The sequence below is a fragment of the Muscardinus avellanarius genome, assembly GCF_963383645.1.
Source record: "Muscardinus avellanarius genome assembly, chromosome: 9".
Classification (NCBI taxonomy): domain Eukaryota; kingdom Metazoa; phylum Chordata; class Mammalia; order Rodentia; family Gliridae; genus Muscardinus; species Muscardinus avellanarius.
Window position 1 is genome coordinate 77,828,994 of NC_137795.1, and position 25,548 is coordinate 77,854,541.

Here is a 25,548-nt window from a genome sequence, read left to right on the forward strand (position 1 = left end):
TCTTTCTTTCTCCCAGTACTGGGGATTGAATCCGGGAGCATTCTACCTCTCAGCTACACCCCCAGCCCTATTTTTTATTTTTTATTTTTTATTTTGAAACAGGGTCTCACTAAATTGCAGAAGGCCTCACTAAGTAGCTGAGGCTGGCTGTGAACCTGCAATCTTCCTGTTTCAGCCTCCTAAGTATTGAGATTACAAGAGTGCACCACCATGTCTGGCTAGGAAAACATTTTAATTTTTTAATTAAAATTTTTTTTATGGAATACATTTTTAAAATATAAAAACCTAAAGATAAAATAGAAGAAATAGCTATACACACTATCCGGGATTAAAATAAATAGTAATATATACTAAATTAATAATAATCAATTGAAGTTTCTAAATTTTTGCTAATATTATTATTTTTTTTTACTGAAGATTGATCCCAGGGGCATTTTACTTCTGAGGTACACCCCCCAGCCCTATTTTTATTCTTAATTTGAATCAAAATCTCACTAAGTTGCAGAGGGTCTCACCTAATAAACTGAGGCTGATATTCCTGTTTCAGCCTCCCAAGTATTGGGATTATAAGCTTGTGGCATGACACTCAGCTTAATCCTATTTTCAAATAATAGAAATAAAGCAATATAGATAAGCTACAGCCTTCCTTGGACCACCATTTACACCATCACCATATTCCTCTAAGGTGCAAGCAAGTTTGACTTTTCAGTTCTCATACATTTTTATAACATACACCCGTAAACTATGTGTAGTTTTGCATGCATTTTTAAAATCTGATTAAATGACATCATACTTTATGATACTTATCTACAGTGTGTTTGTTCACTCAGAGCTGCTTGAGTTTTGTCCACATTGAGATTTGTTATGTGCCAAATGATCCCTTTTATCTGCTGAATAGCATCTTGTCCTGCAAGCAGACCCCATCTCGTCCATCTGTCCACTGTTTAGGACAGGGTCTCCTTATCCTACAGTGCATATCTCAGCGTTTGCTTCCTGGGAGACACGTATGAACGGCCCTCAGGAAAGCAGGCCGGAGGGGGAGCCCTGGGTGGTAGGGAAGCTCTCTTTCTATTGTACATTTAGGTAAACCAGCTGTGATTAAGAAATGTTATGTTTTTAAAGTACAATATCACTGTGAAACTTGTTTTGTAAATCTTACTCATATTGACCTGGGTCAGCAAACTAAGGCCTACACGGGCCAAGTTCCGCCTGTTGCCTTGTTATGTAAATAAAGTTTTATGGGAACATAACCTTGCTCATTCATTTACATAGTGTCCGTGGCTGCTTTCCAGCTACAGTCATTGTTGAGCAGCTGCAGCAGATACTGTATGACTGAAAAAGCCTGAAATAGTTATTCTCCGGTCCTTACAGAAATGTTTGCTGATCCATGTAAAATATTATTCCCTGTTATCACTATTTAAAAATTTTTCTTGTGGTTTGTAATTTACATAACATCCAGCCACATAAACAAGATGATTCCAGAAGGTGATAGAAGCAATAGAAAGTGGTAGTGCTGGGTGGGTTGAGTAGTTGAGAAGCTGTCACGTGAGCTGAGACCCAGGAAGCAAGAAAACCAGAGCTCGTGGAGGCCAAGTGATTTGGAAAAGTTGCAACACAGGTAGTTTTTTTTTTTTAACTTCAAAATAACTCCAAATAGAAGGATCTCTCATCTCTAATACAGCTATCTTCTTGAACTCATGTAAACACAATGCAAAGCAGAAATGTAAGGACTGCAGCTGAGTTTAGTTCTGCACTTGGCCGTCCAGGGCCTGGGGCTCAGCTGTGCTGCAGTTTGGACTCAGTGCTGATGACTGGCTTTGAATCATAGTCCCGGCACTAACTGGGCTGAGTCACTTGAACTTGCAGCTCCTTGTGCTTCGGTGGGCGGGGTGGGAAGAGCTCCTCTGTAAAGTGAGGAGGGTGTTTGGAGGATCTCTGCTGGCTCTCACTGTCCATGATGCTGGGACTTTAGGAGGTGACGTTTGATCTGGGCTACAGAGGGTGGGGTGATTTTGACAGGCTGCCTTGTAAAGGAAAGGAAAGGTATTCCAGGTGGTGAAAACAGTTTGGGTAAAAATGCAGTGGCTAGTAACTGGAGGAAGAACTCTAGGATCTGAAAGATGTGTGTGGCTGGAGTTTGGCATGTGTGAAGTGGATAGAAAGGAGGCTGGCCAGTAGACAGAGACTGGTCATGAGGGGATACTTATTGTGCTGAGGATTTTGGATTCTATCCTGAATTTGGTGAGAAGCCAGTCTACTTAAAAAAAAAAGTCTCTCTCCTCAACCAGCATAACAAATGTATGCATATGCCTTTTTAAAAAGTGTTTTGTCGGTGCATTTTTGTCATATATCACAATGGAGTACAAGATGGTAGAGGCATACATGCACACATCACTCATTTAGCCTTTTAAAAATATCTTAATATGAGCCTGGCATGGTGGGGAATGCTTGGGAGGCTGAGACAGGAGGATCACAGGTTTGAAACCAGCCTCTGCAACATAGTGAGACGCTGTTTCCAAATAAGAAATAAAATTGGGCTGGAGGTGTAGCTCAGAGGCAGAGTGACTCTGGGTTCAGTTCCCAGTGCCCCCCCCCCCAAATCGGAACATATAGAAAATATAGAAAAAGAAATAAAAATCTTAAATCCCTCCAACTAGAAACAACCACTGTTAAACATTTAAGTATATTTCTACAAAGTGTGTTTCTGTGCATAGATACATAAGAAAAGCATGGTTTTATTGCAAAATACAGAGTATTTTGCTTTTTCTAATCTAACTTACATAGGCCAGCATTTCCTGGGGCATGCCATTAAAAGCTATTTGAGAATTTAACTTCTAATGACTACACGTAATAGCCCCAAAGATGCCTATATCTTATACTACAGTGTTTCATAATGGCTGAAATGTTAAGTTGCTTATATTTTAAATTTTTAACTATCACAACAGTGTTGGGATTAAGAGCCTGTTTGTAAATTTGTATTTACACCTATTTCTTTGGGTTGGGTCTCGCCTCATCTGTGGTCTAGAGGGTAGATCAAGTCGTGCAGGAACATGATAGAGTTCTATTTAAAAACCTCTATGACAGCCTTCTGGAAGGTGAATTGGAAAGAGGTGAGCCCGGAGCAGGCAGATTAAGGTGGCTATTTGAGCAGTTTAGCCACGTATTAGGGCCTAAGCTATTGGCTGTGAGGACAGAGAAGAGATGATACTGATTTTTATGGTGTTTGTTACATACAGCTTTCTGTGCACTTGATAGAAGCTGTAAGACTTATTACATATTAATTTAGGGGCTTTGGGGAACTCTAAAGTGGCAGTAGTGGACTGGGTGGAGAGGAAAACAGAGGATTAATGGTACTCTTTCCCAAGATAGGAAATACCAAGGAGGAAGAAGTTTGAAGGGTTGGTCTAGGAAAGGGGGAGTTATCAGCTCAGTATTTAGTGTGTTGCATTAGGACGCAGAGGTAGAACTGTCAGGAAGTTTATAAATTGATCCCATAGCTTAGGAGAGGGGTGAGAGCAGGATGTTGGCATGTGAGAGCCACCCATAAATGATGGTGGTACTGAGCCGCTGGACACAGAAAGTGGTTCAGGTGTTTGTGAGAAGAGGATGTGTAGCAAACAAGAGGGGAATTAGAGAAGGAGCCACAAGTTCTGTATGAGAAAACTAGAAGAGACTGATGGTGAGAAAGCAGAGAGGCAAGAGCTTCAAGGGAGAACTCATCAGCTTGTCCAGCGATGCTGGGACCAAGCAAGAAAAGGGCCAGAGGCTGTCCTCAGGAGGACCTTGAGTCACCTCTGACTGTGGGCCTGCAGGCTGAGGATGGTGGGGAGGGCAGCCGCCCTCGCATGGCATGGTGAGAGTGAGCCACGCTGAGGGAGGAGAGATGGAGCTTGTGAGAGTTTGGAGGCTGACGGAGCCTGCAGAAGGCTTTACTTTTTCTTCTTGTTTCTATGGAATAAGGAAAGCTACATTTGTAATTGTCATACGACTTAGCCACCTCTCCAACATTTGCTGCTCTTGTTTAAAATCTTTTTACTGGTAATTGGTTTTTTGGATGTAGTACACTCTGCCCAAGATTCCAGCAAAGCCCCTCTGCTCCAGCCCCACATCCTTGAGTTCTGCTTAAAAGACCTCTGTGTTGTGACTTTACTCCCAATGTATTTTAATAAGACTCAGGTTTTAATCTTCAGCAACTAATATTTGGAAATTGAGTTTTAAGATTACAGAATAGGACTTGTTGTCCTTGAAGTCTGATCATTACCTGAAGAGTTGGTCTAAAACGATAAATGTTTAAATGTTGCAGTTTAGAGAATGTCTTTAGTGTGTTGCCAATTGCTGAATGGCAGAGAGCTTTTATTCTAACAAGCTTTAATTAGAAAAAAACTAAGAAAGGTGATGTCAACCAGAATCAAAGTGAAGCAGAACAAGAAATACTTTTATTGGTTACAGAACATCGGCAACGTGTGGTGTCGTCTTATTCACTTTCTTTACTAACAGTGAAAACACTGCAGGCCTCTCGAGGGCCTTCAGACTGTCGGTCTTCCCGAACACATAATCATTTGGATAGGTGTTTTTCATTGGTAATATGATGCTCTTTGGGGTTGCAGAAAATTATTTATTTTTAAAGATATGCTAAATGATTCTTGGCTTTAAAAAACAAAACAATATGGTAAATGTTCTTAATGAAGAAGTAGTCCATGCAGTGTATCCACTGATTTCTTGCCTGGCAGTGGATTAGCCTGCTTTTGAGTATTACTTCTCTCAGCATAATTGCTTTAAAGATGTTAACATAAAAAAGAGTTATCACTCTCTTAGAAGTCAAGTAATGGAAAACAGGTACCCATGTAGGTGATTACGTGGAACAGCATAAATATATGACTTTGCTTTATGAAGAACTTGGTTATCTTTTTTGAAGATGAGATTTTATCTTTCTCTAAGATAATATTTTGCTACGAAAAAAGTTCAGTATTATTTGTTTTAGCTCTCGTGGGACCTCTTTTCCTCATCTAGAAGCTTTGGGCCATTCCTTCACTCAGTTTCCATCACTCACCTCTCTTGCCTCTTGACTTTCCAGTGAGCCCTGTTCAGTCTTCCCAGGCCCAGCCTAGTCATGTGACAGTATGCTCTGTCCCTGGTTGCTGACCACTGTGAGCGCGAACTGCACAACAATGGCAACCGTAGCCCCTGAGATTCATGGTCTCCAGCTTGTAGGTCCTCAAGATGGCCTTTTCAGTCATTGTTCCTTCCTTAAGCAGATCTATGACTAGTTTGCACTTTTACCCCTGTCTTTAAAAGTCCTTAAAAGATGATCTCGACTCCTGTTTTACTGAGGCTACCATTCAGAAACCTGTGCCCTTCCTCCTTTACTATAAATGCATCTATACCTACACTTCTCTCAATCCATGTCACTTTCTAACTACTTCCCTACTTCCCCCCTAACTTTGTCACCAGGTGCCTCAAAAGTAGAGCCCACCTGCTTGCCCTTCTGTTCTCTGGCTGCCCCCTAACCTCTCTTAGCAAGCTAACCAGTGATCAAGCTATTAAAGCCTGGGAGATACTTGGACATCTTCTTTAGTTTTTTTTTTTTTTTTTTTTTTTTTTTTTTTGCAGTACTTGGGGTGAAACCCAGGGATCTTCTACCTCCAGGGTACATTACCAGACCTATTTTATATTTTATTTGGAAACAGGGTCTAAGTTGTTGAAAGCCTCACTAAGTAGCTGAGGCTGGCTTTGAACCTATGAGATCCTCCTGTCTCAGCCTCCCAAGTGCAGGGATTATAAGTGTGCGCCACCACACCTGGTTCTCTTCTTCAGCTTTTATGTAAGCCTTTCTCTCTTTTGGATTTTCTCCCACTGGAGACAGGTTCTCACAAATAAACGTGCCAATTGTCTGGGCTAGTAATGTAGCTTGTTGGTGGAGCACTTGTCTAGCATGCATGAGATCATGGGTTCAAGGCCCAGAACTCCCCTAGACACACACACACACACACACACACACACACACACACACACACTACATATATATATATATAATGTTTATATTTTATGTACATAAAAATATTTATATAAAATATATATGTATGTATGTATTTGGTTTCATATGTATCTATAAAACAAAACCTGCTATTTTTCTAAATTATCAGGGAAAAAAAGAAAAGGAAAAAGAAGTATTTAATGCTTTAAAAATAACAGTCATTGTGAAAGCTTATAATCCAGTATCAACTATACTTTTAGGAGTTACATTCAACTTTTGTATTAGAAAAATGTTATATTTCAGTGTCTATTATACTTTAAAAAGCGTTAGAAGCCAGGCCCACTGGTGCATGCCTGAATAATCCCAGCTATTCAGGAGGCTGAGTCAGGAGAATCTCAAGATTAAGGCCAACCTGGGCAATTTAGTGAGTCTTTGTCTTAAAATAAAAGGGCTGAGGTGCAGCTCAGTAGTAGTGTGCTTGCATAGAATACATGAGGCCCTGTATTCCATCACTAGCACCAATAAAAATAAATTTTTGTGTTTCATAAAATGTTTGACTTTAGTAATCATTTCACTGTATATATGTTACACTTAAACATCATATTTTATACCTTAAATATATACAATAAAAGTATAATAAATATGTTAATTATTCCTTTGTTCCTTCTTTTCTAGTTAATGAAGGAGTTCCCTCTCCTGAGTATGTTTAACATCCATGAAAATCTTTTAGAAGCCCTTCTGGAACTACAAGCATATGCTGATGTTCAAGCAGTCTTGGCAAAGTATGATGGTAAGTCCTTGGCTCTTTCTATGCACTTGAGAACTCCCCTCTTCTTGATATATTCCAGTGATTAAAGTGGGAGGATCATTTCAAATAGCACAGAAATTTGATAACTCTCCTCTCACAGAATTTTCACCTACAGTTTTTGAAAGTGTTTTTTAGAATTTTAGAATTTTATGCTTAGCAGTGGTCGAAACATTGTGTGACCTCTGCTCCATTCTGGTCCTTCATTCCTCATGGACTCCTCTGGCTCTCTCTCCATCAGGCAGTTATGTACACTCTGCTCTGTTCCCTCATGTCAGGAATCTCTCTGCAGGCAGAATATGCCCTGTTGGGACAGCACCAGAGGCTAGACGTCTTGCTATGGTGCCACGTTAGTTTGCTGTTACCACTGCCTGCTGGTCGTGCTGATGATCGGGAGGAATACTATTATGATTTGGATAGAGAATATTCCCCAGAAAAGCTTATGTATTGGCGATACAAAAATGTTCAAAGGTGAAATAATTGAATCAGGACGTTAATCCCATTAGTGGTTACGTCCACTAATGGGATTAATAATTTGAAAGGGCTTGTTACTGATAGTAACAAGGCAGGTAGGGTATGGTTGGAGAAGGTAGGTTACAGGGGTATGGCCTAGGGGACTACAACTCTTCCTGGTCTCTTCCTCTGGCTTTTTCTCTGCTTTCTGGATACTGAGCAGCTTTCCACAGCCACACCCTGCCATCATGATGTTTCTACCTTGGAACTGGCTGACCAAGGATTGAACCTCTGAAATTGTGTGCCCAAATAAACCTTTCCTCCTCTGAGTTGCTTTAGTCAGTTTTTTGGTCATAGTAACAAGAAGAAAAAAAAGTGGACTTAAACAAAGTAGTCCTTGTATATGTGATAGCTCAGCAAATATTTAGAGATAACATCATGTCTATTTTTTTCTCATTAGCAGAAGATTCCCATTTGTTAACAAGATGGACTTTAAAATCCCTTCACCATTCTGGTTCTCACCCATGAACTTATTATGTTTTTCCTCTTCTTAACAACCCCCCAAAACAAACTGGCCTATCCTAGAGGCTTTATTTATTATTTTTTTATTTTTATTTTTATTTTTGTTGGTACTGGGGATGGAACCCAGGGGCCTTCTACCTCCGGGCTACACTCCCAGACCTATTTTATATTTTTTTATTTGGAAACAGTCTCTTAAGCCAACGGAGGCTGACATCGAACATGCGCGATCCTCCTGTCTCAGCCTCCCAAGCGCGGGGATTACAAGCGTGTGCCACCATGCCCAGCTCTATCCTAGATATTTAAAAACTCTTCTGTTTATAGTTCTGTTATCCATTAACTCACTACTTAATTAATTTTATAACGATTACCTGCATAATTACCTTCCATAAGCTAGCTACTAGAATCACTACAGAACTTCATACAATTTTGCCTTATTTCAGTCATTCTTTCCCTGAAATAAATGTGTTTGCAAACTGGAAATTATGGAATGATTACTTATATAATCATTTTCTTTATAAAATATTTTTAGTAAGCATATTTATTTTAAAAAATATCCACATCACAGATTCCTAGGCCTTCATCAAACATATAGAGCAAACTGCCTTTGGATCTTACCTTTGGCATAAAATTCTTCATATGGAACCTCTGAAATGGGATGGATTTTTTATCCACTACATTTGGGGAAACTGAGGCGTTGTGGGCTGTCTTTGTTTTGTTTTTCTCAAATTCTTGCTCATATTGGTGAAAACTAAAAGCCCTCAGCCAGTGATGGCCTCGTTTTGCTTGTACAGACATAAGCATCTTGTGTAATAAGATATATGCTACCTAGCATGGAACTGATTTTAGAAAGAGAGAAAAGTATTTGTATAACACTTTAAAGTAAACAAAGTTAAGAGTGTTTGGCCTTCATGTCAGCTCACCTTTCTTTTCTGTTTATGTGCTGAAATTTCACTGTTCCACTGAACAGTGGTATAAGCTTGAGAGTTTAAGCTATAGGGCTTTCTTGTAGCCACAATGCTCATACATTAAGCCTCTTTTCATACCAAAGAAACCTTGTCTCATGCCCATGGGATCAGGTGGCAATATACTTTCCCAAATGCCATAGCCATAGCAGGATTCCTGTGTTCTTATCCCCAACGCCGGCCTGCATTCAGCCTAATCTATCGAGGCTAAAGTAATAAAGATTTAAGCCATAGAGCCTTTGGGATCACAAGTCTCAGAAGGCTCCTTTCATGAAGATCTCAGTTCACTACAGAAATCAACAGCCTTGTGTGCTATAAAACTGAATGCAAAATAAAGAAACAAACTCACTTGGAGCTTTTCATTGTCTCTCTGCATCCCTCTGGAGCGCCTCCATTCCACAACAACCAAAAGCTGATTTATTAGATTCTGATAACATATGTTCACATTATTTGTTATAACCGCCCGTCCCACCCTTCACTAAAACTTGGCTCACACTTTGACAAATTCCTTTGTTGCAAATGGACAAACTCAACCTATCAAGGCCCTTGTGTTGAGCTTTGTTTATGTTGTGTACCTGGCAACAGAGATGATGTTCTTGCTCATTATTCATGGAAAAAGAGCCTCATTAGTGGCGGGACACAGACTGTTGCTGAGATGCCTTGTTAGGGGTTTCCAGTTCAGCAGTTGTCAATAGAGTGCGGATGACCTAACCTCAGCTGAGTCCTGGAGGGACTTTCGGTGCTGACTTGGCTCCATCCTATGTCATTTACAGTAGACATATGATGAAGTGGCTGCTGAAGTGACTGTCCTTGAGGGGTGAGCTGCAACCATTGAAGACTGTTGAAAGCATGGCTCTTGTCTCTTATCCCATACCATGAAATAAGCTCTTTCAAGTCCATCCCTGTTGCTTTTCCTGGAGACCCAAAAAGCCTTGACAGAGCTGCTGGCCCCTTATCTGGCCCTGTGCAAGGAAGTGGGTGCTTTAGAAGATTTGGATGTCAGACAGCATTTTGGGACACCCTGTTCTTATCTATGAGATGCTGGAGACAGCAGTTTGAATTCAAGCCCATCATCCTTCTCCACAGAGCCACACCCCAGGCAGCAGAATTGGATGCTATTCTCACAATTGAAATGCTTGGTTGGATAGCTGTTTCTTGAATGTCTTATGGGCATGAAGTCCTTCTCCATTACATTTATGTGGGTGGTTGAATGTTTCAAGTAGCGCGTTGGGAAGCGACACAGTAGGATTAGTGGTATTTTCTGACCTTTGCAAAAAGAATTTAGAAAAATGGCAAGACATGGGGAGAGAAGAAAAAAAAACAAGTCTTGGGTGAAGGAGGAAGGTAAGATATATTCCCCTTGCCTCATTCTTTTTCTTTATCATTTAAAAAAAAGTTTGGGCTTGAGTTTGAAAATTCCTGATATTCATCATCTCTTATAATAAAGCCTTTAGGAATCCTGGATCTCTACAGGGATTTCCCAGTTAATTGGTCACACCTCCTTGTAACCTGCAGTCTAATTTTTATTTTGCCCTTGAGATAATGTCTCATGTTTTATTATTCTGGCCATGAGTCTGTTATGCTGTCTTATCATCCTCAAGAGTTTTCATAGTATTCTATTTCTAATTTATTAATCAACATTATAAGTGGACAATTTTCATCCAGAGGTTGGTCTTGGTTCTCTAATGCCTGTCACCCAATTACTAACATAACAGCATCAGCAGCATTTATTGGGTTCTTCGAATGTCAGTGTCATGGCATGATTTTAGGCTTTCATGGCTGAACTCATTTATTTTCACCAAAAGCATCTTTGTTAGCTCCATTTTACAGCTGTGATGTGGCTGAGATGTTTAAGTATCTTGCTTACAAGAAGAGGCTGAAATGCCAAAGTAAAGCTATGTAGAAGTTATGAGAGAAAAGAGATGAGCTGAAAACAGTCATTGTTAAATATGATATGAATGCCAGGAGGAAAGGAAAGCCAAGAATACAAACGAAGGGGCTCCACCCCAGGCCCCTGCTCTTAACTGTCATCAGCTCTTTCTGCTGTTGGCAGTATATTTTGAATTTTTTTTATTAATACCATCATATTATTATTAGCTACAGTTTATTGAGGAATCTATTATATGCCAAGTGCACTATACACGTTAGCTATATCCTCACAATAAACTTGCAAGAAGGTAGTTATTCTGTGTTAGCAGATACAGAAACTGAGGCTTTGTGAGTTTAAGTAACTTACAAGACCACACATTCTTAGACAACTGTAGAGCGCGAATTCAAATCCATTTCCATCTGGCTCTAAAACCCATGTGTTTTCCATATAAACATAAGCCTTTCTGAAGTGGCTGGCCTGGCCCTCTTATGCTGATAAAGGCATGAATTCATTGGGCTGGGGCAAGGGGTACAAAATTTCATGGATGCCAACTATCTTTTAAGATTTTTTCCAATTATTCTTTAAGAAATGAATGTATCTTTATTTGCTTTATTTCTGAAATTATCTTCAAAATGCTTTTCGTCTTTAATCAACTCATAATTGAATTCTTTGGATATAAAGTCGAGTTAATGTATAGTATGTTTAATTTTATATTTATCATCTTTTGTCAGTCATACATTTTCTATAAAAACAGCATTGTTTTCAAGACCATGAAATCATCAGAACCTTCTTTTGGAAGTCCTTGTAAAAGTAGTTTCAAGCTTTGGATTGCCTTCAAAGAAGTTTGTAGGCCACCTATGTTGAAAACTTTCACCTTAAAGATTAGAATGGTAGTGTGGAAAATAATTCATGCGTTTATTATTCATTATCATTTGTGCATTTCATTTTTAGAAGATCCTCACAGCACAAGGAAATGCAAATGTGAGGGCTGCATTGTACCTGAGGAAACATCTGGTCCTGCCTATTTCTAGTTGATTCCAAAAAAGCAACCAGGTGGTAAGGAGATGGGTCAAGTCCTATCTCTGTCTTTCCAGTCCTGAGATAACTCCAACAAATTACTTAACATTCTAAGCTTGGGCTAAGTAGCTTGCACAGGATTATACAGTTGTTAATTTTTTGTAAAGATTAAAGTAGTTTAATCCATGCTAAGTATTTAGAACTGTGTGGGTCACAGTAAAAATTTAAAAACTTTAGCTGTTCTAAAGAGCCCAGATTGCTATTTCTGAACTTTACTGTTTTCTCAATCTTTTTGAAACAAAACCACGTATAAATTGTCAGTTGAAATGTGATAGTAAGAGCTCAGTCTTGTGGTCCCCCCAGATGGCAGTGCTATAGCCTATTTATTAAAATTAATTATGTACGTAACAAAACAGATGTATAGATATTTAACAGGAACTGAAATGCTTAGTTCTATCTGTAAACAGTTCTTAAATTTGGGGAAAGATGGAAACACAAATGCCAGGGCTTTTCACTCCTGCTTGAAAGACAAAGTGGTTTTTTTTTATTCAGAGCAACTTCATTCAGCCTTGGAGCAAATTTACACCAATGTTAACTCAGATCCAAACACTTTTGGATATTTATGCCATTAATTCATTTAGTGATTGTCCTAAATTTGGGCACAGAGACTTTCCTGTAAGGAACAGCTGGTCTTTCTTATAGTCATAGATGTTATATAAATACAACAATGGTATCAAGACAATTTTTACTGATGCCATTGAGCCCATCCTAAATTAGCATCGTTATCTGCCATTTGGTAATGTGCAAAGGGTATACTTTCTAGAACAGGACATGTTTCTAACACTGGAAGAAATATTTTCATTAGATTGAAAACAGAAGTTGTAAAGAAAGTCATTAGGGAATCACTCCCTGTCAGGACTACTTAGAGAGTAAGTTGTTAGCTAATATTGTTTTGCAGAGTCAGCATGTAGTTATAAGTAAAAATTTCATAACTTTGTTCATTGCCCAAGGCCTTATAGCCAACACAAATTATTCAACTATCAACATAGTTTCTTTGAAATGGTCACTGGATACCCTGTCTTTTGGTCAGCCTGTTTTCCATTTAAGTTTAAGGAATAAGCAAGGATCGGAGGGATTTGAGGTGTCAGGAGGACCAGTAAGATCTGTATTCATCAGCACTATAAGTGTTAGGCTTTCGAGGCCTCTAAAATAGAGATTTTTGGGTTAAGTATAAGATGTGAATTTTGATGCCACAGGCACAAGAAGTTTCAGAAAGATTCACCACAAAATTAGGCTACATTTGCAAAAGAAGGTTTGAAATGCTGTCAGTTCCACTTAGCAACTCTAAAGCTTTTCCAGTTCCTTCTCTGGGCTTAGCATTATGGAAAAAATCAAAGATGCCAAGCACATACTTAAAGAACAACCTATATGAAAATTGGACAAATGAACCACATTGCTGTGTTAATGAAGAAATAGTCACCAGCTCTGATATCATGGACTGTGGCTTCAGGCCCATAAGCATCAGTCACTGAGAAATAATGGCCCTGTGCCACTTTGCACTAGAGGCCCTGCTTGATTTGGACACCAAGAGGTAGATCTGCCACAAGGATTGGGCCTTGAGGTTACTTTAGAACAAACGATAAACTGTCAGGTGATGGACAGGAGTTCTTATAATAGGTGTTATTTCAGTGAGAACTGCATACATGAGAAACTTTCCTCTCTGATGGTGAAAACCTTTCATGAATGCATGAGTGTGTAATTCACGTAGTTGACACATGCACAAACCCTCTAAATTTATGTTGGAGTTAGTAATTCTTATTGCCCAGTTATCATAATTAACCAAGGTAATATTCCTACCCCGCCAGTCATTACCATCATGCAAACTACCATCTTTGGCTTCAAGCACCAGCCACAGACAGGCCCTGTCATAGACCTTCTAGGGTAATCCAGACCAGAAGTTGCAAACAACATCTGGTGTTTGGCTTTGTAGCATAAGAATTTTTCTGGGTGTAGTTGAATGTGTGTTGCCTGCCCTTTCCCCTGACCATAATTACTAAGGTCATGTAGAATTTCCAGATTGAATCATTAAAATCCCAGGTGGCACATATTTTTTCAGGTTCTTGTATCAATTCTTTTTATTTCTTCAGTAAAATTCCCCCTTTGGTTGAAAGGGGATTTTGGATTGGCTTCTTGAAGATAGAGGAAAAAAAGACCTCACACCGTCTGGAACCAACAACAACAGCATCACAAAAAAAAATCTAAGGATAGAATTTTGTATTTTGCTTATTCTCTTTGCATCATATCATGAGTGGAAGGAAACAGAGAAATTTTACTGAGGACATCCACATGGAGGGAAGTAACAACACATCACAATCCACAAACCAGTTATGAAGGAGAAGCAGATTTTTAAAACTTCCCCCCATATTTGTTTGTTTGGTCATGGTTCCAAAATCATCTTTGAAGGCCACATATGTTGGATTAATATGAACTTCAAGTATATCGCCTAACCAAGAAAAGTAATTTTGGTTGAGTATCCCTTATCCAAAATGCTCGGAACCAGAAGTGTTTCAAATTTGGAAGTGATTTGGATTTTAGAAGATTTGCATAGTTGAGCATCCCTAATCTAGAACTCCAAAATCAGAATGCTCCAAAATCCAAAATTTTTGAATGAGGCTTGACAAGTTTTGGATTTGGGATTGTTGGATTAAGGATACTCAATATGTACTTAATACTAAATAATCTTAAAAAGTTAAGCAGAGAATTTGGGAGGCTGAGACAGGAGGATTGTGGTTCATGGCCAGCTTTGGCTACTTAGTGAAGCCCTTTGCAACTCAGTGAGACTCAGTCTAAAAATAAAGAACAAAAAGTAGTGTTTGGGGTGTAGCTTGGAGAGAGAATACCCCTGGGTTCTATCCCCAGTACTGCAAAAAAAAAAGTAATTAGAATAATTTTTTCATATTCTTTCAAAGATCTATCAAATCCTTATTTGTTGAAGATACAACTTTTTATGTGTTTGTGGATTTAGATATGAATGTGATCTATTAGATGTTGCCAAATTTTCATTCTAATGGGGGAATATACTGAACTCACAATAGTGTGTTTGATGAAGATGAATCTGTGCCCAGAAAGTCTTTGAGAGTGCGCCCCGCATGTCCTCTTGGTCTCAGAGCCTAGTGTACTTGATCTTCATTCAGAACATCCATGGTCAATTGTTAAATGTCAATGCCATTGTTTTTTAGTGTCCTCATTTGTGAAGTGGTTTGGGATTTATTTATCTACTGGATGCTACCCTTGAAAATCTTTCAGAATCATAGATGTGAGAATTGAACCTCAACTGACCTCTCACACCTAGGCACAGTAATGATCCACTATAAGATACATCTAGTTGGCTAGTATTAAAAAATTCTATGACTGAAAATTGTTTTATCCTATCTAAAGTTTTGCTCCATGAACTTTTCTTGCACTGAATTTTCACTATTAGCCATTTCTAACTTCTGAAAATTCAAGTCATTCTCCATAAGCTGACCTTTTCTTTCAGCAACATCATTCCAGTAAATGGCCCTTAAGGAGCTGGGAGAGGTGTGGCTTGCCTTCCTTGTTCTAGCCAAATATTCTTCTTTTCTTCAACCTTGTTTCATCGTTTTTTCTTCTTGCCCACTTTTTCATTTCACTGCCATTTCAAGTAGACATCTAGATTAGAGCACCAGTGTACTCTCATGCTTTCTGCTGGAACTCCACAAGCAAAGGTTAAGTATAGTACACATGGGGTGAGAAATCACACCTTTCTGACTCCCTCTTGAAATGCCCAGCAACACTCACCTCTTTTGGTTTCCAGAAGCTAAATGAGATGTAAATGTTTCCAAGAGGAAGGAAGCTAATATCAAGATATTTGAGATTTTAGTACCTCAGTGTAGGACTTCATCCAGCAGACACTGCCCACCAACTGTATCTCAGATGTAGTTTTGTGTTGTGGGTACAAGTGATAAAGAAGTCGAAAGTGGTGGTGCCCAGTACTTGTTAGGCTGAGACAGGAAAATTGCGGGTTGAATGACAACTTCAGAAACTTGGCTTGGTAAGGCCCTCAGCAACTTAGCAAGATTCTGCTTCAAATAAGTAAATAAATAAATAAATAAAGCCACACATGGTGGCACACACTTGTAATCCCAGCATTTGGGAGGCTGAGCCAGAGGATGGAGGTTTGTGGACAGCCTCAGCTAATTATTGAAGCCCTTCGCAACTCAGTGAGACCCTGTTTCAAATAATAAAAGGACTAAAAACAAGGCTGGGGTGTAGCTCAGAGGTACAATACCCCTGGATTCCACCCCCAGTACCACACACATACGCATGAATAAAAAATAGAGCTGGGGGTGTAGCTCAGAGATAGAATGCCCCTGGATTCAATTCCCAGTGCTGAAAAAAAAAAGTGATGAAGAAAAAGAAACACAGCTTTTTCTCCTAAAATACCTCTATGAAAGAAGGAGAAGCAAACAAGGGAACATAAAATTGTTGTAAAGTATAAGGGTTGTGATCGACTTTAACCCAAGATGGAATGGACACCTCACCCAGCCAGGGGAAGTAAGGGAAGGCTTCCCAGAGGAGGTGGGATTTGAACCCAACCAGACAGTGAAGGCGCTTGAGTCAGAGAGCACATCGGAAGTTGCAGGGGTGCACATTGACGTGGTTTGCGTGGGGTCCGCCCTGTATCCCACAGAGTGGAATGATGGAAGAGGCATGCAGCAAAGGGCAGATGATACATTGGGTGAGTCAGGTGGGAGGAGCCAGGCCTCAAAGGACTTGGGGTCTGGCTTTAGTTTTATTCTGCAGGACTTTGAGAGACCTGAAGGCAGTGTTAGCAGAGGAGAACTTTGGTCTGACTGCAGAGGGAGTAGAGAGGCTCTGGGGGTTCACAGTGTAGTTGGCTTATCTGTGTGTGGGCATAGTGTGGAAGTTCTCAGATGTAAGTGTAAAGTGCATTAGAGAAGGCAGAAGAGGTGTTTTTAGAGTTGAAGCACCATTTTATCTTATAGGGAAGCATTTGTAAGGTTTTTCTCAACACTGATATAAAAGGTTAGTAGAATTTGGTTTTCCTTCTTTAAACTATAAATAGTAATCCCAATGCAGAAACTTTGTCTCCTTAGTGGAAAAACATCCTATTTTAAACTACAACTACTTACCTTTATTTGCTCTCTGGTGATCTCTTCGCTATAGGAATTTGAGGCTAATATTAGCTCCAGCATATCACAGACATAATCTTTCAGGAGAGTGTAACTAAGACACAATGAAGAGGCTGCAAGGGCTCATATAACCCATTGACACCTACTTACTTCTGCTGGGTCATAACAATGATACAAGGAGAAAATGTGTAGAATGTGGGGAACAGGTGGAGTGTCCACTTGTACCATATATAAAAGGTTGAATTTGGAGACTGATGTACCTGGCGTGATGCCTACACAGGTACTAGAAGTCTCACTTGCTGAAATCAAAGCATCTGATAAACTCCCCCCTTGCTCACACTTGAGTTGCTAGCACAGTAGAGAAAACATACAGGTAATGTCCTGGATTTAATTATTATCACAAAAGAAATACCTTAAGCAAAGAAGACTAAGAGAAGGGATCATTACACATAGACATATTCCGTGGATCTAAACACAAAGAAACCCAAATAACAAAAAGCCAAAGCCATGTTCTATGTTTTTAATTCAGAGGAAAGGTAAATATGAAGCATAGAAGCCTATGCAAAAGAGAGAAAAGAAGAAACTTTGTCTAAAGTCAATCTCAATAAAATCCAAAAGGTTTTGTTGGTCACACAATCCTAGGAACACTTGAGAAGTCTCAGCTGTTCAAAGCCAGACCACCCTAGGTTGTATCCAGAGAGGCCTAGTAGCCATAGCTCCTCAGACCATGTGATTACCCTTCAAACTGGCCAGGTTTACCAAAGGGGTTGAAATCAGAGAACTGCAGTAACGTATCCATACCCATGTTCACAGCAGCACCATTCTCAGTTGCCAAAATATGGAACCAGCCTAGGTCTCCATCAACAGATGAATGAATTGTAAAATTATGGTAAATACACACAATGGAATTCTACTCAGCAATAAAGAAGAATGAAATCATGTCATTCGCAAGAAGGTGGAAAGACCTGGAGAACATTATGTTACATGAGATCAGCCAAGCACAGCAAGAGAAGGGACATATGCTTTCTCTAATATGCTCAAGCTAGGGAGTATTAGGGATACCAGAGGGACTCCAGATAATGGAGGGGAAACCTCAGCAAAGCCAGAATGAAGGGGTAGGGGAGGAAGAAGGCTGAGACTAATTAATGAAAAAGCTACATTCTAGTATGTGTATACATATGAATATAACATAACTAACTTGGACACTTGGTATTGGGAGGGAGAGGAAAGGGGACGTGGGGGTGGGGAAGGGCACCAAGTACTGTGTGAATATGCCATTGTCAACATGATTCACATGATGATGTGAAACTATAATGCACCAATAAAAAATAAAATATAAAAAAGGACTACTTTTCTAATTCAAAATCATCCATTGTCTTGTAACAAAAATTGGTGAGAAGTTCTAAAGAATTTGTCTATTGAGGAACTGAAGGTATTTTTTTTCTAGAAAAGATTAGTATGGAGGCTGTATTTTAACTAATGTTTGAAAAGCTGACTTGAGAATAGATTATGTTGTTGTGGGAGGCAAAATTAGTGATTTGGGGAGTAAATATTTTTAGAGAGTTAGAATAAGGTGGAATGATAAAAGACAAATAAAATGGTGCAGAGATTAGGTTGGTAAGAGAAGACAGCTTTGGGCCACCACAGGATTTTAGGTTATCTTTTAAATTATTGAGGTATAGCCGGGCGTGGTGGCACACGCTTGTAATCCCCGCGCTTGGGAGGCTGAGACAGGAGGATCGCGCAGGTTTGAAGCCAGCCGTGCTGGCTTAGGAGACCCTGTTTCCAAATAAAAAGTATAAAATAGGTCTGGGAGTGTAGCCTGGAGGTAGAAGGGTTTCCAGGAACCCCAGCACCACCAAAAAAATAAAATAAAATAAATTATTGATGTATAAATTACATATTGTAACATGTGTGAATTTTAAAGAGAGAGGGAATGACTTTTTACTTATGTGTACAACTGTATGACCACCTCCCAGAATGAAACGTAGAACTTTTCATTATCTCAGAAAGTTGTCTCATATCCTCTTCCAGCCAGTAACTGCCTTCCAGCCCAGAAGTAGCCACTTTCCTGACCTCTGTCATTAGACATTAGCTTTAAAAACTTCAAGCAACCACTTCAGAACACTGTTTAGCAGTTTCCAGTGAATTTAAACAAACATCTCCCTTCTGATCTAGCAAATCCATTTCCACTTCTATATCCAGGAGAAATAAGGTATTTTTTAAGCTTACAGAAGAAATGGCCATTTCAGCCTTATTCATGAGAGCCTAAAGCTGGAAAATAATCCAAATATCCATTAACAACAGAATAGATAAACATATAGTATACCCACACAATAAAATAGTACTCAGCAAGGAAGAATGACACACCAATACTTGCTATTATATGCATGAATCTAAAAGATGTATGTGTGTAAATATGCTGAGCCAAAGAAGCCAGGCTCAAAGGAGCACATAGATTTATCCCGTTTATATGAAGTTCAGGATTGTCGCATTTAACGAGAGATCTTCATGACTATTTTATTTCACATGCCTAATACTCTTGGAGAAAACTTCTTCCCCTTTCAGAAAAGAGCATGTGTGAACACAAGGCAAAGATATAGGAGGAAAGTTAAACTCATGCCAGCAGTCCGGCTTTGCTTAAGTAAGAAACATTTACTTAGCATCCCTTGTTTCTGCCATGAGTCATGGGATTATGTGGTCTTTCATCATATCATTTCCTTTTGTTTCCTCCTTGAATTCTGTGTGTGTGCATTGATGGGGAATGAACTCAAGACCTCATGAATGATAAGCACCTGCTGTATCACTGAGCTGTACACCCAGCTTGCATTCTAATTCTTAAGAGGACTCTTGGGCAATAAGTTAAATGCCACTTAAAAAACACAGAAAGGCACTCCAGATTTAGAGTCTGTTCATACAAAACTACTTAGAATGATTTTTTAATGTCTTTCTCAAAATAAAATTTCTGAACAAATTAATAGGCAATATTGGAAGGCAAGTGATTTGTTATTATTCTCTGCTCCAACTTCTTTTATTACAATTTTCATCACTACTGATACCTACTTGTTATATCATTTATCCATGAAATAATAATAAGCAGAGAATAGGGCGATGGGTGTAGCTCAGTGCTAGAGCTTTTACCTAGCCTGTGTCAGACCCTGGGTTTGATCCCCAGCACTGCAAACAAACAATCAAAAAACAACAAAAAAAGGCTAATGTCTCCAGGGGACAAGTGTGAGGAAGGAAACAGAGGGTACCGCTATAGAGTTAGCACAGGGAAGTTTCTTAGTGATGATGGGACAGTTCTATGCCTTGGTGGTGAGAGTTACATGGATCTAAATATAGGATAAAATATGGGATTGCATAGAGACACACACTTGAACACATGGAAAATAACATCTGTAGATGTTAGTACTGTACCAATGTTGACTTTTTATTTTTTGACATTTACAGTTAAATAAGATGGCACCAGTGGGGAGAAACTGAGTGAAATTCACAAAACTTTTTGTAAGTTCTTGTGAACCTATAATTATGGTAAAACATGAAATTTAAAAATGTTAATAGACGCCGGGTATGGTGGTGCACGCTTGTAATCCCCGTGCTTGGGAGGCAGAGACAGGAGGATCGCGCAGGTTCGAAGCCAGCTCCGCTGGCTTAAGAGACCCTGTTTCCAAATTTTAAAAAAGCATAAAAAATAGATCTGGGAGTGTGCCCCGGAAGTAGAAGGGTTTCCAGGAACCCCAGTACCACCAAAAAAAAAATTGTTAATAGACAACAATAATCTAGTCTCAGCCTTTGGGGGCAGGATAGAGATGAAAAAGGTAGGGCTCATAGCGCAAGCAGCCTATAATTATTTTCTTGTAGAGGATAACATATATGGTTTTTCATAAAAAGTGAACAAGAATTTCAGTTTTTTACTCTGATTTGGATGTTAGGCAGTAATGAGGTGAAGATATGTTGATGAGGTGACTCCCTTAGCAGGCACACTGCAGAAGTGTGTGAGCACTGTGAGTCTGAAGACCTGCAGGCTGACAGTGCCTCATAACCTTTGTGCTGCTGTTTCTGGCCCTGGCGATGTATTTACCCACGGACTTGCTTCACACATTCTATTGAACAGAATTCTTCCTTCTAGTATGATTGAATTGTTATTTTCAGTTATTATGGGTAAATCATAGAGAAATAAAGAAAAGCAGTAATAATCCTATCTCCCAGACCAAAAAAAAAAAAGACAACAAAACACACTGTTGATATTTGGTATATATATATATATATATATAACTCCAGTCTTTTTATCTCTTTCATATAAATGTTTCCAAAAATGAATATTAATTCACACTTTTTATAAACTAACTTTTCTTGTTCATATGCACACAACAAACATATCTTCCAGATCATTCAGTACCTTTCTACCACATGATCTAATGACTCATTGAATTGTACCCTGTGAACGCGGGACACCTTAGCCTCCTATGAGTACATGTTTAGGCTATTTCCAATTTTCTACTGTTAGGAGCAATGTTGTAATGAGAAGCTTTTGTGCCATTCATGGTTATTTCCTTAGAATAAAGTCCTAGAAGTTGAATTTCTGGGTAGGAAAAACGTAAACGCTCTGGATTTACCTTGCCAAAGTATGCTGCAGGAAGGTATGTTTCATTTTTGAACATGGAAATCATAAACCAAACATTTGAGCAGCAAGATGAAGGGAAATGTAGGATCAATTTCTTTAGTGTGGTTTATCCCTCCTTGGAGACTAAATTCCATTGCCAACTAGATGTATTGTTTTTACAGAATTGAAAGAAAAACATTAAAAATATCTAAATAAGCAAGTTATGTAAGAATATTTTTGCTGTTCTTAACTTTTCATTAAATAATGAGAACAAGGCAACATCAAAGCATAAAAGAATAAGAAATGGAAGGTCACTTCACTAAATAGGAGGGAATGTTTTCATAGAGCTCTTTCTCCTTATCCCCATTAGATATTGATTAAAGTAGATTATTTTAAGCACTTAATTTACATACAATAAAGGAGTAGGGTGGAATACTTTGGTGGAAAAGATGTACTCTAGTAGTCATTATATGACTGAATCCTTTTGAATCTTTCTAGTTCTGAATGTCCTGTCTATGAGAGTGGAGAACATGGCTCTGGATTAAATATCTTTTCTTCTGGGTTAAATATCTCTAGTTCTTCTGGGCATGGTGACACATGCTTGTAATCCTAGCATTCGGAGGTGGAGACCGGAGGATCGCGGTTCGCTGACAGCCTCACTTACTTAGCGAGGCCCTTTGCAACTCAATGAGACCCTGTTTCAAAAAATAAAGAATTAAAAAATAGGGCTGAGGGTGTAGCTTGGAGGTAGAATGCCCATGAGTTTCATCCCTGGTACTGAAAAAAAAGAAGAAAAAAAATATATATATATACATATATACATACATATACATACACACACACACACATTATATATATATATATATATATATATATATATATATATATATATATATATATTAGTTCTTTGCTGGAATACCTCAGATATATTTTTTTTCCTACATTTCCAACTGCTTGAAAATGTCAGCTTGACTGATTAGGAAATCATCACCATGCACTTCTATCTTTGTCACTGAGAAGCTAAGTCCTTTCATCCTGAGGGCTTTTTCTTGGTTTATCAAGTGGGGATCTATCTTGTGCCACCACCTTCAAGTGATTATGATCTTTGTTTTCTGCCTCATCTCTTTCCTTGGAGTTTTCATTGTTCCTCAATCCACACAAAATTGCCATCTTGATACAGAAGGGACAGAGGTCACACAGTACTGGTGGAACCAGGCTTAGATAATTCCTAAATAAAACTCTAAACTTTTTTAAAAGTCTGAACTTTCAAACAGAATCTGTGCTCTATCCAGTACTTTTTTTTTATGTGTTCAATAGCAATCACTAAGTAAACTAGAAAGCAAGATGAAAGTTTCCTGTATTCATATCCCCCACTGGAAAGATGCTACATGTTTAGATGTTAAAAGACCAAGACAAATCTTCAAGTCTGATATCCATTTCTTCTTAGTTCCAAGAACACCATTCTATGGTATGTGTGTGGTGGTGAAAATTCATTTGCATATAGTGTATGAGATCCAGGTTACAAAGGCCTTTCCCCCCCTTAGTTCTGAGCTGATATTGTTACCATGCAAAGGATGCCTGCTGGCTGCACAACAGAAGCCAATTAGTGGAGAGGCAGGGTGGTGGTAGATAAAGAACCTTATTGTTTTATTCTTTCTTTTTTTTCTTTTTTAAATTTTTATTGGTGCATTATATTCATACATCATATTGGGGTAAAAAACTTGCGTGTACATACATGTACACATCACCAATTTAACCCCTACCCAATTCCCACCCCATTCCCTCCCCTAAATGAGGGGATGGGAGGGGGGAAGAAAGAAATTCTCTAAGAACTTTATTTTGATGAGTTAGCTGGTGAGCAGATGGAAGATCATCTTGTCCTAAAATGCCATCTTCCCAAGTTGCTGATGTAGGAATGACTTACGTAGGAGACAGTGGTTGCACACTAGTGGGCACCTTTTCATAGTTGGAGGTTTGGGCCAGTTGATGCACATCAGAGCCTAACTGTCTAGTCATGAGATGTTTTTCAGTTCTGCAGATCTTAAAGCAATGATCATTATTTCATCGGGCTATTCTAAATAGCTTGCACGCTGAGTTCCTGACATACACAGTGGACAGGCTAGAGGGTGTAGCTGCCCCAACCCTATCTTACTGATCACCACACTCACAGAAATACAAGAAAACATACTTCACCTGGCTATTGCGGAAGACAAAGTCAGCCAGGGGTAAATAGAGTCAGCACGAGATCTGTTCTCAATGTTTGGCTTCAGTATTTCCTATTATTGTTTTTTTTTTTTTATCAGTGTCATTAATATTTACCTAAAAGAGAACTTTCTCAGGCTGGAGTTGATGGCAAATACTTGTTATTGGAAGGACTGACTTTCTCTTAGGAAATTATTTTGTTCTATTGTCTACAGAACTTACTTCTTCAGTCCTGCCCTAGTATATCTCTTTATAAGTTGAAAACAACACTGAAAAGATGCTAGCAGGGCATTCTAGGTGTTAAGGGCTCCTCTAGCCTCGAGTGAATTTTGCAGCAACTCTGAATGGCGTATTTTCACCTGTTTTGAATTAAGAAACTACTCCTGTGTCATAGTATAAAATTTGGTTTTGAATGTTGAAGAAATACTGATTCATCCTATTCTGAAAAAAATGGAATTATAATTTATAAACAGATATTTCCCTTAAAGGGACTGCCCTCTTTGAATTTATCTACTTTCAGTTATATCCTGTACTTTTGTTTTTAAACTCATTCTCTGAATCTCTTACCTACCCCATCCCTACATCTGAAAATTTCTATAAAATCGAAAAGAACTGTTTTTATGGTTGCAAATTAGTCTTTCATATGAAAATCTATCATAGATTTGAATGAATAAAGATTATGTTCTTTCCTAAAGAATTTGTATATGTGTGTGTGTGTGTGTGTGTGTGTATCCTTTATAACATATTTCATGTGTTAGAGATTTTTATATACATATTTATTCTTGACTTTGGCTTTTATAATTTTAGGAAACACTCTTAAAAACTGAATATGAACCTATTAAAATTTAACACAAAGGAAATTTGGCGTAAATCTGACCACTAAAAAATAATTTATTTAATTATATGGGTTTATTTAAATTTCTACATTTTTTTTCTCCACATTGAATTAATTTTTATGGCAGACAAAAGGTCCTGCTTAGATTTAAATTAGAGCATACAAAAGGTCCTGTTTGGATTTCATATTATGGATATTCACATAATGATTAAAGTTACACATTTATAGCTAATCTCTACTTACATAAACTCAGCATATGAAATTGAGTATTTTAAAACAAAATGATAGCCCGGTGTGGTGGTGCACACTTATAATCCCAGTATTTGGGAGGCTGAAACAGGAGGACTGCTGGTTCAAGATGAGGGCATGGTAATTTATGGAAGCCCTTGTTTCAATGTAAAAAATAAAATAGATCTGGAGAGTATCTCAGAGGTAGAACATTCCTGGGTTCGATCTTCAGTACCCCCCCCCCAACACACACACACATACGACATCGAAGGTAATTCCTGAAGAATCAGCTTGGTAGATTTTAAATACGAATTGTTCACAAAAATAAAAGTTGCCCTAAGTTTCAACACATACCACTTTGTTACAGTAAAGAAGAGCTGAAGTTTTATGTAATGCATGCATTAAAATATTCTTAATTTGTACTTTATTGCATTATGTAATTAAAATGTTTGTGTATTAGAAATCTTTGCTGTTCATACTACAAACTTACAAGAGTTCCTGATTTCTTTTTCTCTAACAGATATAAGCTTACCAAAGTCGGCAACAATATGCTACACAGCGGCCTTGCTCAAAGCAAGAGCTGTGAGTGACAAGTAAGTGCCTAGTGACTTGTGTGCTGCTAAATGCCTGGCCTGACGAGGAGGTGCACTGCCTCTCAGGGTGTTCCTTGGAAGTTTCTCTTAGTCTTCGAGGATCCTGCTTATTGGCATGCATTTCCCAAAAACTGCTGGTCTTTTCTTTCACTACTAGAAGAAGGAAGTGTATCTCCCCGGGTATTTTAAGGGTGTGGGGTCCTTAAAAAAGGAGTTGTATGAAATTCCACACCTCTGAGGTACCTTTTTGTTTTTCTTTTTGCCAGACCATAGATACCAAAATGCCTGCTTGGGACTTATACAAAAT

At 38.6% G+C, this 25,548-nt stretch overlaps 1 protein-coding gene across 5 annotated transcripts in view; it reads left to right on the plus strand.

Annotated features, from left to right (window-relative positions):
- Positions 1-25,548, plus strand: part of ST7 (suppression of tumorigenicity 7) — a gene marked incomplete at both ends in the record, with an annotated part of 268,515 nt that overhangs the window by 200,718 nt on the left and 42,249 nt on the right. For all 5 annotated transcript variants that reach the window (XM_080700959.1, XM_080700960.1, XM_080700962.1 and 2 more), the window contains 2 exons: positions 6,650-6,764; positions 25,169-25,241. In XM_080700959.1, the coding sequence (XP_080557085.1) occupies positions 6,650-6,764; positions 25,169-25,241 (188 nt within the window). The remainder of the gene's footprint in view (positions 1-6,649; positions 6,765-25,168; positions 25,242-25,548) is intronic.